At 41.7% G+C, this 15,138-nt stretch overlaps 1 protein-coding gene across 1 annotated transcript; it reads right to left on the minus strand.

Annotated features, from left to right (window-relative positions):
• Nucleotides 1–549: 549 nt before the first annotated feature.
• Nucleotides 550–14,954, minus strand: rab32a (RAB32a, member RAS oncogene family). The gene is made up of 3 exons (XM_076083911.1): nt 14,616–14,954; nt 3,998–4,275; nt 550–1,783 (listed from the first exon to the last, which is right to left on the minus strand). Exons 1-3 carry the CDS (start codon nt 14,827–14,829, stop codon nt 1,634–1,636), a joined length of 642 nt encoding a protein of 213 aa, XP_075940026.1. The 5' UTR covers nt 14,830–14,954; the 3' UTR covers nt 550–1,633.
• Nucleotides 14,955–15,138: the final 184 nt, after the last annotated feature.

A 15,138-nucleotide genomic window follows, 5' to 3' on the forward strand; every position in this document is an offset into this window, starting at 1 on the left:
ACGAATAATTAGGCATGTTTTCATATATACATTGATGTTACCACTCGATCGTTCATCAAATGCAGTCAGAGTGATGTCTACTGTCACTCTGTAGTGTTCTGCAGTTCACCTGTTGCATGGAAATACCAAAGCAATGCCATCTTACATCCCAGTCTCAAGACATTATTGCTTGTGCAGCATGCTAATAACTTAAGAAGTGTGTTCATAAGAGTAATCCGAGCTCAGTTGGCTATGTGCTGGTAAAAACAAGTATTGTTATAATCTGAAATATTTTCTTGGGACATAAATCCACACAGGGAAACAAAATGTTTCTGTTGCATTTGAGCCAAATACTGTTACGGTTTAAATACCTGATTTATTAATTCACAAAGTTTGTAGCTCAGAAGGTTATAAGATTGAATTAATCATAAAGCGTGTTGAGCAACACCAACATTGGCCCAGTGTTTTGTTATTATATACAATTTGTGTATGTATGTGTATATATAGAGATACATACACACAGATGAACATATTTAAATGAATTGCATTAATTCAACAGAGACAGCAAAATTCTGCTAAAATGTTTATTCTATTTTGGTCTTGTACATTCAATGTAGTTTTACATGTAAACTTAATCTCAACTCAATGTTTAAAAAAATCCTTCATATTTAATTTGAACACTAATGTACAAGAGAGTAGTCCGCTGTCTGATTCCGTTTTTAAGTCTCACCAATTGCATAATGCAAGACCCAACACATAAGAAACAAACAAAAACGAAAACAGACAAACCCTAAATCAGACCTACATTTCATACTGGTGTCTCATATAGTATCATTATTAGACTGTATTGTCCGTCTGTGTCTTTGTAACTGTATTATGGCACATAACGTCAGAGAAAATATGGCATAAAGACAACAATTCATGACAGCAATATGAGATACGATAACACTTTCATAATGCTTAACTGCTAGGCCCAATTGCTTATGTTTTACACAGTAGTCTAAAGAACAGCTGTAAAAGAATGATTGTCATTAATGTCCATCTATGTGAATTGAAGGAATACCTCCACACTGAACAATAACGTATCCTGTTTCACAGATAAATGCTGAACGACAAGGATACTGAGAGAGAATAGACCAAACGGACAGAAATTAAGAGGCTACGTGTTGTTTTCTAGCTTGTGTTTCGCCCCAATTTGTTTAGTTTGCACCCCTTCTCAGGCGTGGTATAGTCCAGGGCTTCAGAGGCCGTCAGGTTAACAGGAGGAGCAGCAGCGTTGAAGTGTGGTGGGCTGGGTAGGGTGTATAGTTGATGGTGGAATACAGAATGAGAGAAATGTGCACTGAGGAAAACACAATCATAAAGATGCTGAGGTTTAGAGGCGTGGGACAAAGAAGGAAACAGCTTTATAGAGGCAGCGACATCATTTGTGACAACATCAAGATAAAATTGGGCAGGGAGAACTACAATGAAACACTTGGATGTGCAGGTCGACCGGGCATCAGTGCAGAGAGGAGAAGATTCTGGAGCTTTGAGGACCCAAGAATTCATATTCCTCAGAGACGCTGCAGTAGAGGACTGAGAGCCACAGCCTGGGTGCTCGGGTTGGACCCCCCCCAAGGGAGGCGCATGGCTAATTTGAATGGATTGAGTGTCAACAGCAGCCTGACTTGCTCTCAGCAGCCACAGTCTCCTGGTCCAGTTTGATCCGCTCTCCATTGCTCTCCTCATACGGCAACCCTTTGTCGTTAGCCAGGATGCTCTCTACCAGGAAACGTGCTGCGTCGTCCACGTTGATGTTGTCCTAGGAAAAGGTCAGAACAGTCCGTCAGTGTGGTGATAAGACTTTTTTTCACATTATATTTGTCATGTTTTTCACATTGAAAGAACAGCGACTGTGATAAGACACTACAAAACGACTACAAAAAAGTTGTACATTTACACCTTGGTGACTATTCAGACACTAGTCCATTTCTTTGCTTCAGTAGGAGGAATCACAGCCTTTAAGCATCTTTTCAGAATTGCTTCGTAAGTCTACTCAAAACCCATTTATATGAGCCAGCCTGTTAAAGCAACAGCTGGGAGACAGAGACGGTTACCAGAGATTGTAGACCAGCAGAGACAAGGTAAAAAACGCCATTTGCTTTTGTCCTTCACACTGTCGTCCCTTGGGTTGAAGAGGTAATGATTATTAATGGCCTTTCTCCGGACTCTATGGTAGCAAAGATGTTTACAAAGAGGCTTGGACACCTTAGGTAAAAGGGGTAAAATATATTTTACAAATTGCTTGTAGAAAAGAAAATTGAGTCGCAAAAGTCAATAATTAAATTAGCAACACAAATCGAATTGCTTTTTAATTTAAAAAAAAAGTGAAATCTGGCAAGAAGTAACATTTGTCCAAATGTACTGTCCCAATCTGTAAATTGATTGGAAGTGCATGTGAATACAATAACATGATTATGAGAACTGTCTACATCTCTTTTAAACTTTTATGATTTTACAATGAGTAGAGGGCGTGCCGTGCACCAATCGGAACCAGATGAACATCCCAATAAGAGAGCCCAAGTTGTTGATTACATCATAGCAAAGTCTGACTAGGACCACAGAAAATTAACAGCACCTCAACATTTAAAAAACTGACCTTCCTCAGCCACAAACTCCTCCAGACTGTGATGAAAACAATGCATATCTCAGCGTGAGTGTTATGAATTATTCTTTTGTACGACGTTAAGGAATGTGTTCTGTCACTTCAAACTGAAAGACAGTTTGGTACTCACTGACAGAATTCCAATCACGCTTTGTTGTAGGTCGAGTTTATAACCAGGGTGACAGGCACTCAAAACAACAACAACACTTCATTGCACTCACAGAAAGGAGATGGCCAGAAAGGCTTTGCACACATCACTCACACACACACACACACACACACATACTCAGTTCACATGACACAACACGTGACATAGCTGCAGGGCCTCAGCATATTTGGAATTAGTTAACTAAGTTTACTCCTGCTGCCAAAACCCATCACAGCATTCCTCAACATGGAAGTACAAAAGGTTGTTTCAGTTTAACATGCAGAAGCACGTGTGTGTTTGCAAGCGTCTTTTGGCTCATTGACTGTTTGTTAGAAGGACGAGGATGAATTCGAAAAAGACAAATGTGACGGCAAAGGAGGTGAGGGAAACGCGCGAGGAAGCTTTTCTCTGGAGTCTCATAGTTAAGAGGATGAACATTTGACAGTACGGTGATTCGAGCACTCGTCAGACACAACAGCATCTTACAAAGGAAGTGATTTATCACGGAGCACGAGGTGGCACACGCAGTTCTGCTGGCAGCATTGTGTTTGTGTCAGCCTTCGTGCTCTCACACAGTTACCTGCTGATGAATTTTATTTTATTGCATTGAGTATGCACTTCATCAGACACACCTCACAACACAGACTAACAGCTGTGGAAACAAAGACACCAGATTTACTAAGTACTGTGTCATTTTTGGTACCTGTACACACATTTCAAAAGGGAAATATTGTACCGTTTATTCCATTACATTTGTTTCACAGCTATTGTTACTACTACTAGTTACTCACTTTTCAAATGTAGATTTTTTAATAAAAAATACATGATTGATTTACAAAATGTGATTTTTTTTAACCATTAAACTACCCAACAGTATATTGAATTAATAGAACCCATAATTGGCAAACCCCTCATCTTTGTAAAAACACACTTCATTGAAACTCAAGAACAAGCGATGTATCATGAGTCACGGTAAACAATCTTGCCAAAAACTATATTTTAGTCACCAAGCTGTGTGCCTAGCAGCGGCTGAGTGGTTCTGTCAGCAGTTAGCTAAACACATTGTCCAAAACAAAAGTACATTTTGTTGCCAACAGTTTTGCAGGACTTTTACTTGCAGAGAAGAAGGTTCATAGTGTGGTATTACTACTCCTACTTTAGTAAAAAACCATCAGAGAGAATATTTATCTATAGCTTCTCCGTCTAATGTATTGATCGCTTACCTTAGCTGAGGTTTCAAACCAGCCCAGAAAGCCAGTCTCTTTGCAGAAATTGTCCATTAGGGCCGTGTTGTTGGAGCTGTCTTTCTTCTGGTCGCATTTATTGGCGAGCAGCACTGAGGGGATGGGGTTGCCATTAGCCAGCTTCACCTTGTTGTCAAGGTCATGCTTCCATTTAGACACCGCCTCAAACGTGGAGCCCCTTGTCACATCGAACACCACGAAGGCCCCCACAGCCTCCTTGTAGTACACTCGCGTCATGTTCCCAAATCGTTCCTGACCTGAGTGGATAGGAGGAGAATTTAGTAAAAAAAGCTAGATGAGTAAAAGAGGGTGCAACATCACATCAATTACTGCAACACCACACATGAAGATCTCATTAGTTTAATTGCCTTAAACCCCATTCTATTTACCCACCCGATCACTCCCTGATCTAGAGGACTACTACAGTGATCGTTTATCTTTTGCACTTGATACTCCAGCCTCTCTGAAAACACAACGCCAGCTCATGGTTTAAGGTCGGCACCTGGAGAGACTCTGCACTAAGACTGGATTGGCGGTCCATACAAATATTTTGATCACATGCGCAATTAATAAAATGTTCTTTCAATAGCTAAAATCTGCATTATGCCAATACGGTCTGTGCAGGTGACGGGGTCCTAGAAATCCCTTTTACAGGGTGAAAAGGTTACTCAATCAATATGAACCTTTCTCATGAACAATGATCTGCTTTTTTTGAAGTTTTTCAGCTCAAAAAAAGAACAGAATTCATGAACTTCTGCTTACATCATACAGACTTATTTACCATCAGCAAGTCCCATGGAACCGCCCCTTCCACTGTCCAATGTGACTTCAGTCTTTCAACTGAACATTTTTTGAAGTTATTACTAAGTCCAACATCTCCAGGTGTCTCCTGGATCCAATCCCCACAACCCTAATTAAAGCACACTCGCCTTCCATCATTTCCCTGATCATTTCTTCCTCCATTTTGTCACAACTACGAGAGAGCTCAACAATTTTCATCCTCCAAGTGTGGCCAAAAAAATGCAACCTAGTTTTCCTAATTTGCCAAGGGCCTAATCTGCACAGAGAACGGCAGCAGTAATCTGCCATAATAATTAGCCCTTTCTCTGTAGTCATTCTCTGAGACGATATTTCACAAAGGCAAAGAGAGGGGAATTACCAGCAGGATGTGTGGTGTCACTATCAATCCAAGAAGGTCTATTCTGGACCACATTTGCTTTATACATCTCTAAAAATCTACTGATCGTATTCACATCCCACCAACTATTTAAAGATCAATTAGAGGTATTTTTCATTTTTATTTTGTATTTGAAATGCATTCAAGTTTCTTTTAGATGCCATCCCATCATGGGAAACGACTACAGACACTAGGACTTAATAACTATAGTCATAACAAATTCAAATTTCCATGGTCATTTCCATACTTAAAAAGTTATGTGAGGTACTTTCAACTGGATATGAAGCAATTTAATACTGATGCCTCCATCTGGCCCACATACGTAAAACAAGACCATCAGGGAGATTGGCTATTTCTATATAGTTTTTCTTAATGCGCGTCATCAGCGCCACCAGGTCGGATTCTGTGCAAAATCACGCAGATTCAGCAGAAAACACCTTCAGCTCGGTCTCCAGGCCTCCGGCATCGACCAACCCACCGCGGACAGACCTATCCGGCTTCGCTGCAGCCTGCCAGGCGCAAAGCTCTCGAACTCCATCTCCTCCGCCGGCCAGGAGCCGAGCAGAGCCTCACTGCTCCGCCTGTCCCCGCTGGGAGCCAACACCGACACCATGCTGCTGGAGGCCCAGATCCTATTGGTGGGCCCGCTGGAGGGAAGGGAGGTACGGGAGAACCAGAACCAGGACTGTGCGGGGCTGACATGAGAGGTTTTCTAAAGGGACCCTGGTGCTCAGGGTCCAAAAGGACCGCCAAATTCAACACAAAGTTAGAGTTCTGTGTGGTAGCTTTAATTAGCACACTTAAAATGAAACCTTTAAGAGGAAACGGGCTCTTGAGGTGAGAAAACAAATTCCAAGAGCAGCGCTCTGACGTATCTCCTCCTCTGCACACATCACTTCACCTTTGCATAAGTGTGCAGCACAAAACCTCGTTGGGGGAAGTGAATCTATAATCAGCGGTTCAACTGGCAAAAGGTATATGTCTGGCAACACTTGGCTGACGTCACACTTTCAAGTATATTTATCTGATAAAAACATCCCTTGGTTTCTGCCCGAGTGCTTCATTTAAAATTGTAAATCTGTAATAATAAGAAGCAGCTGGGCCCTTCTCCTTTTTTTCTTGCCATCATTAAACTTCCCTTTGCTTTTTTGCATCTCCATTGTTTTTTTGCTGGGTATGATAATCAACAACAGTGACTTCCTCAAACTTTCATCAATCTGACAACTTTTGGCTTGTAGTGTTCCTCAGAGGAAAGACACCCCCCGAATATTAACGATAAGGCTGATATTCTGTATTTTTCTTACCGTCAACAAATTCCATGAAAAGACCAAAACCAACAATGTGTCTCTTGATTCTTTCAAGCTTCCCCAGCCTGTATGTTGCTCTTAGCCTGCAAGCTGATTTGTCCCGTCTTCTCGTCCTGTTTAAAGGATGGACCACAAATATTAGCTTTCAATTTCAACGACGACTAAATCATTTCCTTAAACAGTTGCGGATGAAGTTCAAAGTAATAAAGAAACATGTTGCATTGATGTGATTTGAATAGTTCTTGAACAACAATGTTGGTCTATGGCAGAGAGCATATCATGCTTTGGCTATACTGACAACACTTGTTATTGGGATTCATTTATTGTTGGTTTTGGTCTTTTCATGGGATTTGTTGATAATAAGAAAACATGTATTACCAGACTTCTGTTATAACCACTGTGGTGCACAGATAAGTTGGTTGCTCAAAATAAAACCAAAACAGGTTAGTTAGTAACTGAAAAACACATCGGTGGGTTGACGCCCACCGAAAGAAGAACTGAGTACAAGCATGCACCGACTATAACTTTGATCATGACCAAGACAGTCTGGGTTTCGAATGCAAAACATTTTCAGACAGAAGGCCGTTTCATGCTAAAAAAAAATGGCATCTACTATGTTTCAGACAGTCATTCAGAACTCTTTGTCCACATACAACAAAAAAGCAGTTTCACATTCAAAGCTGGAGGGTCATGGTTGGTTTTACTCTGTGTTTTTTTCTTCACATAAACAGTAGTTTTTAACCACACAAACACACAAGAGATCTTGCGAAAGCTTCCAAATATGGTTCCTGTTTTTGAGCTTGTGTGCCATCATCAGTTCTATTGCACAAGATTAAGATTTTTTCAACTAACTCAACTAATTAAAAATATAGGTCTCTTTTAGTTTTCGGATCTGAACACACCTATAGCAGCATCCAAAAAAATGTATAACTCAGATTTAGTCGTCGTCTAAACTTGACATCAGATTACAAACAAGGGATTTTTTTCTGGTTGAACTAACTCTTCTTTGTGTTGACATGTTGTGCCGTTAAAGCACCTGCTCATTTAACTTAAATTTAGATTCAGTCGCTACAATAATATCAGGTTTCCAATGACTCCTGGTACTATTTTAGATTCAGCACATCTTTCTGCTACACTGCTCCAACACAAGAAAGGCGACAGGGCAAACGTAATTGTACAGTGTATTAGACAATTTGCAACCACTAGAGCTGAGTTAGAGTTGAGAAAATGAACCAAGAACAGGATTGAGGAACAGTGAGCACAGCTTCTCTCAGCATACTTTCACTTTACTGTGGGTTCTTACCCAACCGCGCAAGGATCTGGAATGGCATGGCGCAGTGCGGGTGTGAGCGAGAGAGCGAATACACTGTGGGGCCTACAGGCCTGACGGTAATTGCTCATAATTGAGAGTCTAATTTTAGCTGATATAACCGCAGGTGAATTCACCAGAGACACGACACAGTGGGATAAAGAGCCGATAGACTGAAAAAAAAGGCTTTAACTCCCAGGCCTTGTAGAACTCGTACATCCAGCAGAGTGGAGGCAAAGGCAGAATATGGAAAGAAATAATGGCTGAATCATTTCCAAGGCACGTGTCTTCTTTTTCTTCTATTGCAAGGTCTGACTCAGCTCCAGCTTAATGTTTAGCCCGAACGGAGAGACTGAATATTCACCAGAGGTAAAGAATACAGTGCACAATGTTTTATTCAGGTAAACGAAATCGTGTGAACAGAGCGACAAGGACAGGTGAGCAGACCTGACATTCATAAACGACTTTTGTGCTCTGATGAAAACATGGACCAACGATGGGACAATAGCTGAAATAGCTTTTCTTTGTCTGCTCACCTTGGACTAGGAACTGTTACAAATTAAGTGCAGACTTGCAAGGTTGGCCAGCAAACACTGACTTGCCTTAAGAAGCTTGTCGTGTACACACATGCTTTCTGGCATATCTTCTAACTTAATTAATTAGTTAATTAATTTTGAGAATCAGTATGATCATTCACGTCATCGTCTACATTCAACACTTCACTTGATTTTCTGACATGTCCAGTCCTTATAGCTGGGTCGATGTGTGGGGACTTCACCCCACCTTCAACCTCACTCCTCCTGGGGGAGAAGCGGCTGGATGGAAAAGGGTACGGGGTTGGATAGATCAATCAATATCACCGATGTGATTGCAGTTGCACATGTGCACACACACGCACGCTTACACCCGACTGCTGCATGGTGTAATGAGTTCTTTGGGGTATTGATAAGGAGCTCCACACAGAAGTGGCTAATATTAAATGACAGCAAATCCCATGATGCCCGACCTTCATAAGGAAGTCCTGATAATCATTCAGCTGCATTTACTACATTTCCACTCCTGTTGCTGAAGTTCAACACAATATTCTGCCCTACTCCCGAGTGCTTTGGTAAACAAAAGCCCTCTTTGTTGAATGACATCAGTGTGCATCATGCTGGTGCTGGTGATATTCTCCATTTTTGAATTGATAAAAAATGACACGGAAATGACTTAAAATAAACTACAGTGCTACATGTTCATCACAATCTAATGAACAGGTCACTCAGTGCAATGTTGTGTCTCATGAATGTGTTTTTAAATAGACTTCTATGGCACAGAGGAATACACTTTATCAGGCTTTTGATACACAGAAGATGTTAGAAGGATCAGTTCATTGTCGGCTTTGATTTTTTTTGGGATTTGTTGAAAATAAGAAAAATAGACTGATCTTTTTCTCTATTAATCAAATAATCCATTGTGTGACACTTTTATTAATATTATTATTTTTCTTTTTGACAGGGACAGTGCACAGCTTCTTAGCTGTACCAGAGATAGCTATAAGCTAATTTACGTATATGTATTCTTTTAGCAGCAAACAGAGAATAACTAACACCATTATATAAAAATAGAAACTACGGGACAGTCATGTACATATAGAACAACATCAGCAACCTCAACAACAAAGATTTCACAAGACACATGTACTGCCTGCGTTTCTGTGTGTAGAATATGATGTGTGGGCCAGGACATCTCACAGCACCACGGTATTTCATTCAAAATGGTATTTTGACTCACATTTCACCTTAAACAGATATTTTGCGATTTATATAAAAATGTAATTAATAGCGCAGCCAGCCCTATTATGTATGACAACGCAAAACATTGAATCCTCCCATTTAAGTAGCTGGAACCAGCAAGCCAAACATGGAAATTCAATGAAGCAATCATCTACATTTAAATAAAGGTCAAATATAATTGTACAAAAAGCATTAATGACTGTCATATGCTGCTAACCCAATCAGCAGAAAACACAGGGATGGAATGAGCTGTGTGAACAATATACTATTTACTCACTGAATGCCACAGAGGAGCATGAGACTGCAGAGAGAACAAAGACGTGCGCTGTTGCCTCAAATGCTCAACATGCCTACAAACTAAAAGATATGTCTGAATCTGCCCGTAAAGAAAGACAGTTAACTATTGTGGAATTCCAAAGGCTTTAAAACGTGGACAATTCACTTCAATCTACCACACGAATGACCTCAAGTGCGGTTAGGTATCAACACGTGAAATCTTCAGTTACAGAACTACATGATGAAAAAGAATCTGTTTAGCTACAGCCACTGTATGAACACTGTTTGTGTGGGAGAAACAGAAATAAAAGTCTCATCATTATCCATAGCCGTGGCAACCCCAGTTTCCTCTCCGGTCGTACATATCGCTATCCTGTGGGTGGGTTACCATAGAAACTGTCCAAGCCAGACACGGCAGTAGCAACAGCAGCAGTCTGCGTCTGTTGTTAGGAGGCAACCGGCTGTGAAACTTCCCCACACGGCCTCCCAACTACTAAAATAAAAGACAACACAGGCTGCAGTCATTAAGGTAGTCTTCAGCACGAGCTGTAAAGGGGAGACTGAACAACACATGACCGGCACGGTCAAATTCCACTGAGTAGCATGTGAGAACTTACAATGGCCTTCAGCACTGAACAGAGTCTGAATTATACCGCTATGGCCTTTGTTTCCCCTTTATTGTTGGCTGATCTACATAAAGCTTTGGCACAAGGTTGCAGGAATTAAGCTCAAAATACTAACACAGTGGAAACCGCTTATATGTATCCAAAAGCTTGGGACAGAATCCTTCCTATACAAACGCTGTTTAAATAATTTGCTTATAGTGATAGCAAGTAGTCCCAATGTCAGTCAATACAATTCAGTAAACAGCGAAGCTCTCCATTGCATTACTGTATATTCAATATGCAATCAATATACTTCTGAATATTAGATGGGAATCTCTCTGCATAAGAAATAAAGACAATCATTTGTTTTTGTTATGCTTATGGTGATCAATGTGACCCCGACAGACGAGATCTCTTTAAGAGGTTTCCACTGTCTTTGTTGTGCAATTATTACACAAGATCCATTTAAACTATCTGCCGATGGTCTTTTCTCACTTCCTGAAAAGCTATGACATGGTTATTATGGATTCATTAGGTCGTCTAGTTTCATATGAGCCCAGTATCTTCATTAGCTTTAATACTGAGATTGCTACAGCCTCTTAAATACAGTAATGTTGGCCGGGATCGCCGGCGATCCTGCTGGTCTCAGAAGGTTAAAACAAATCAAAACAAATCTCGTCTACTTTGTCACAGGTTTTGTGGCCTTGGTGTGAACAGGATTTTCAGAAGCCTTAAAGGGTAAATGCATCCAGTATCCAGACAAAAGACAGAAATAAATAAATAAAACAGAAGGTGTTGAATCGTGGAAAATGGCAGCGTTTGAGTGAGAAAGAAAAGGGTGTTCTTAATGTTAGTGTCAGGGGTCAATGTAGAAAGGGATTTTCCTGACAGTACGGCCGGTTAGCACTGTGATGGAAACCACGCCATACATCCTGTTAATGTGCGACCTCCGGCTCCTACAGGAACGTTGGATGCTACGAGGTGCAGCCTTTTTTTACACTATGCCATGGTGGTAATTATCCTGTCCAATGGTATATAGACGAATCCAGGAGAGACTAGCAATTTTGGGTGAAAAGGGGTGGTAGAGCTTCGAACTTCACATAGTGACTTCCATGGTGCAACCATCTCGTAGAAGCCTCTGATTACCATCATTCCTCCCAGACTGTAATCATTAGTATGGTTGGTAAAAGTCAGCGCAACTCAGAAGTTGCTCTTAGCGTTGCCAAGAGGATAATTCCTCCTCCTTTTCCGCATGATTAAATGGCTTAATGGTTGGTCTTGATGACTTGGCAATTATACCTCCAGCTTTTGCTCTTTCACACCCACGTTTCGTTACTTATTTTATCCGAGATGTGTCCTCAGGCCAGACCTTGGTGTAGGTGTGAATAATACGGTTTAGGATCCGTGTCATCTAACCTCAAACTTTCTTTCTGGTGACAGTGTGTGTGCATGTTCTGTTAATCTAATACGTGCAAGCGTGTTCCCTTTGTCTCTTATCATATCAGTCCAAGTGTGTGTGTGTGTGTGTGTGTGCGTCAGTGTTTTATTTACCCTCGCAGATCGTCTGATCGAGTGCTGTCTGGCTGTGACAGGCAGACGGCCTTCCCTGGCACTCGGTCACAGATGCCCCTGCACACTGAGCTTGTGTTGCAAGGGCCCAAGTGACAGCGGGGGAACGTAGCCCACACCGCCAATCAGTCTGTAACGACCCCCCCCCCCCCACACACACACACACACACCAAACTATCCAGCCCCTTTCTGTCACCGCTGTAAGCGATGTAATAAATATAAAAAAACAGCAGTACTCTGACCATCTGTCCTGATCTGTCTCAGCATATGAGGTCTGTTTGATTGAGGGAGAGGATGGACCTGCGCAACCATGGTGACTTTCAAAATGTATGAATACAACATGTCTAGAGGCATGGCTGATCACAATGGATATATGACCCACAGCAGCTGACTCATAAAATACTCAGGCAATAAAACATTTTAGACTAAGGAGGAAGAAAGAAGCTATAACTGCCACTTCAGGCCAGGACCGTCTGAGCAGCATGTACTAGAAAACAGTCCCTATTCTCTGCGGTGCATGTGGTGCTAAATCACTTGCACATGGTGACTTTCAACCATCTTGAATATGTTGGAGAAACTGAAATTCTCCTGCACTGTTAGTATCTCCAGCTCTGGCATGTGCATCAACCCATGACTTGGAGTCAGGTTCAGTAACGGATTACTTTTAAATCTTTTGGATGCTATGGGCCGATCGACAGGAGGGTGTGGTATCCTTCTACTGTAAGAGATGGTGAATAAATCCAATCTTAATGACAGCAGACATAATCATTATTAGTCAGTTTATCATCCCACCGCAGACAAACATCAAAATGTTAACAGGGTTACAATGTACGTAACTTAACTGCATCACAGTAGCAAGACTTTAGAGCAGCCAGCTGTTGATAGCCAGAGCATTTTCATTATCAATTACTTTTTTTTTTTTTTTTTTCAAGTAGTTTGTAGTAGTTAGTTATTTGCAGGTTCTCAAATGTGAATATTTGCTTATTTTCTTGGTCTTTTATGATAACAAACTGAATATTTGGAGTGTTAGACTCTGGGTCTGACAAAACAAGCTAATTAAATATGTTGACTACAGTTTTGGGATGGCCCCTTTTTCACTATTTTCTGACATTTAATAAATAAATTAAGAACATAATCTGCAGATTAATCAATAACGACAAATTCTTTACACACAGACAACCCTTCGCCCCCACCCCTCTCTTCGAATGCCACCTTCTGAGAGAATGATTAATACTGCTACCGGTCCTCTGCACACGTGAGATCATGATTGTTCAGTCTGGAACTGGACAAAACACATAGAAGTTGCATTCATAAACTGTCATGATTCAAAATGTGCCATTTACAGCTACAGCAACTAAAGAAAAGCCGGCACAATAGTTGGACCCTTTGCCACCAAGAGCATCCTCACACACACACACACATAAAAGAGCCCTGAAGCCATGTGATCTCATTCCACCCAACATAAAAATATCCACTGTAAATCGGCCTTATGAGTTACAGTTTATATGACCAGGCAATTTCACAAGCCATAATGTGAGATGTATTTTTGGCTCTGAAGATAATCCAGATCCAACATGAAGAGAGAGAGAGAGAGAGAGAGAGAGAGAGAGAGAGAGAGAGAGAGAGAGAGAGAGAGAGAGAGAGACTAATGGGACATCACAGACACCCTTTACCCACCCACCAGCCCACATTCCTGCTGAATCTGTCAGCTTGGTCGACATTTAAAAGTCAGTCATTGTGTTTGCTGGTTTGTCTGCCTCTCACTTCCTCCCTCACCTGTCCTCTCATGCATGCCATTCTCAGACTCCTCTGTTTGCAGTGTGACTTTTTTTTTTTTTTTGTGCCGAGAGATGAACAAACAGTTAAGAGTTTAAATAGAAACGCCTGCATGTGAGAAACTTCTATTTACACTGCTCGGATTTCTCTGTGGCTTGCTTACTCAGGCTGCTGGAAGGCACAGGTTGCTGTGTGAGCCAAGTGAAGGAGCTCAGAGGAAGAATTTCCTGAACTGAAATCCACTCACAAAATGCACGAGGTCACATATGGGACACATTTAAAGAACGTCACAGCGACTTTGCAACGTGAAACACTGCGAGAAATAAACACAAGGGCCAGTGAAGTCACTTAGTGCAGCTATAAACACAGTTTAATCCCGAGAGAAAGTATTACAAGAATATTATTGTGGGGAAGTTTCACGGAGGGGGCGGCGCTCAGTCGGTAATAACAACGTGACCTACATTCCACTGACAATTATGAGCTGCCGTGATCATGAAGTGGAAAAGACACCCGTAGACCAACCGGTCATCTTCTGCAGGAAATCCCTATCGTGCTTCTTTGAGCATCGTGGGAATTCAACATGTTGCATAATGTTAATTTAAACACGTTAGAGAGTATAACTCTGATTAAACGTATCTATCTCATTGTGAAATAACTCTTGGGCAAGCAACCTGTGGAAGTGAAACTTCCCTGCGTATCGCACACATAAAAGTTGAGCTTGACATCCACTGGCGGTGAAACCACCTGCTTCAGTTGTGTGACACCTAATGTCACGCAATGGAAGCGAATGAGCGTGTCCTTACCTGCGATGTCCCACAGCTGTAACCTCACCAGCGTCTTGCTGTCCCAGTTGATGACTTTAAGCGCAAAGTCGACTCCGATGGTCGCCCTGTAGTGCTGCGAGAAGAGCTGGTGCACGTAGCGTTTGATGATGCTCGTTTTCCCGACGCCTAATTCCCCGATGACCAGCACTTTGAACAAGTACTCCTTACACTCGAACACCGAGCCCCCGGCCATGCTGACACTGACACTGTTTCTCTAAACTCGGGCAGCTTCTGCTTTCTCGCGCATGTATTTGCTTCCTGTGAGGAGTTGCTGTGGGACTGGGGCTGGCCAGAGAGGGCTGAGGGCCAGATGCAACAGAAATTGTTGTCCCCCCCCCCCCCCTTCTCTTATTCCGCTCCTCCTTCTCCTGCTGCAGCTCGGCAACCACCTGATAAGTCATAGGACCCGGAAATGTAAGAAACTTCACACTCAAGCTTCCTCGCGCTGCTGCGGTTACTGTAAACTTTTTCATGTTTACAGAAAGCACCCAAACCTTGTCAT

The sequence above is a fragment of the Anarhichas minor genome, unplaced genomic scaffold (assembly GCF_050575085.1).
Source record: "Anarhichas minor isolate MPS153535 unplaced genomic scaffold, ASM5057508v1 ptg000136l, whole genome shotgun sequence".
Classification (NCBI taxonomy): Eukaryota; Metazoa; Chordata; class Actinopteri; order Perciformes; family Anarhichadidae; genus Anarhichas; species Anarhichas minor.

Bases quoted from the DNA above. Each gene is read 5' to 3' on its own strand.
- rab32a (XM_076083911.1), bottom strand. From the start codon at position 14,829: ATGGCCGGGGGCTCGGTGTTCGAGTGTAAGGAGTACTTGTTCAAAGTG. The intron at 4,276-14,615 runs GTAAGGACACGC...CTATCCACTCAG, and splicing joins ACAGCTGTGGGACATCGCAG to GTCAGGAACGATTTGGGAAC. The intron at 1,784-3,997 runs GTAAGCGATCAA...ACCTTTTCCTAG, and splicing joins GGTTTGAAACCTCAGCTAAG to GACAACATCAACGTGGACGA.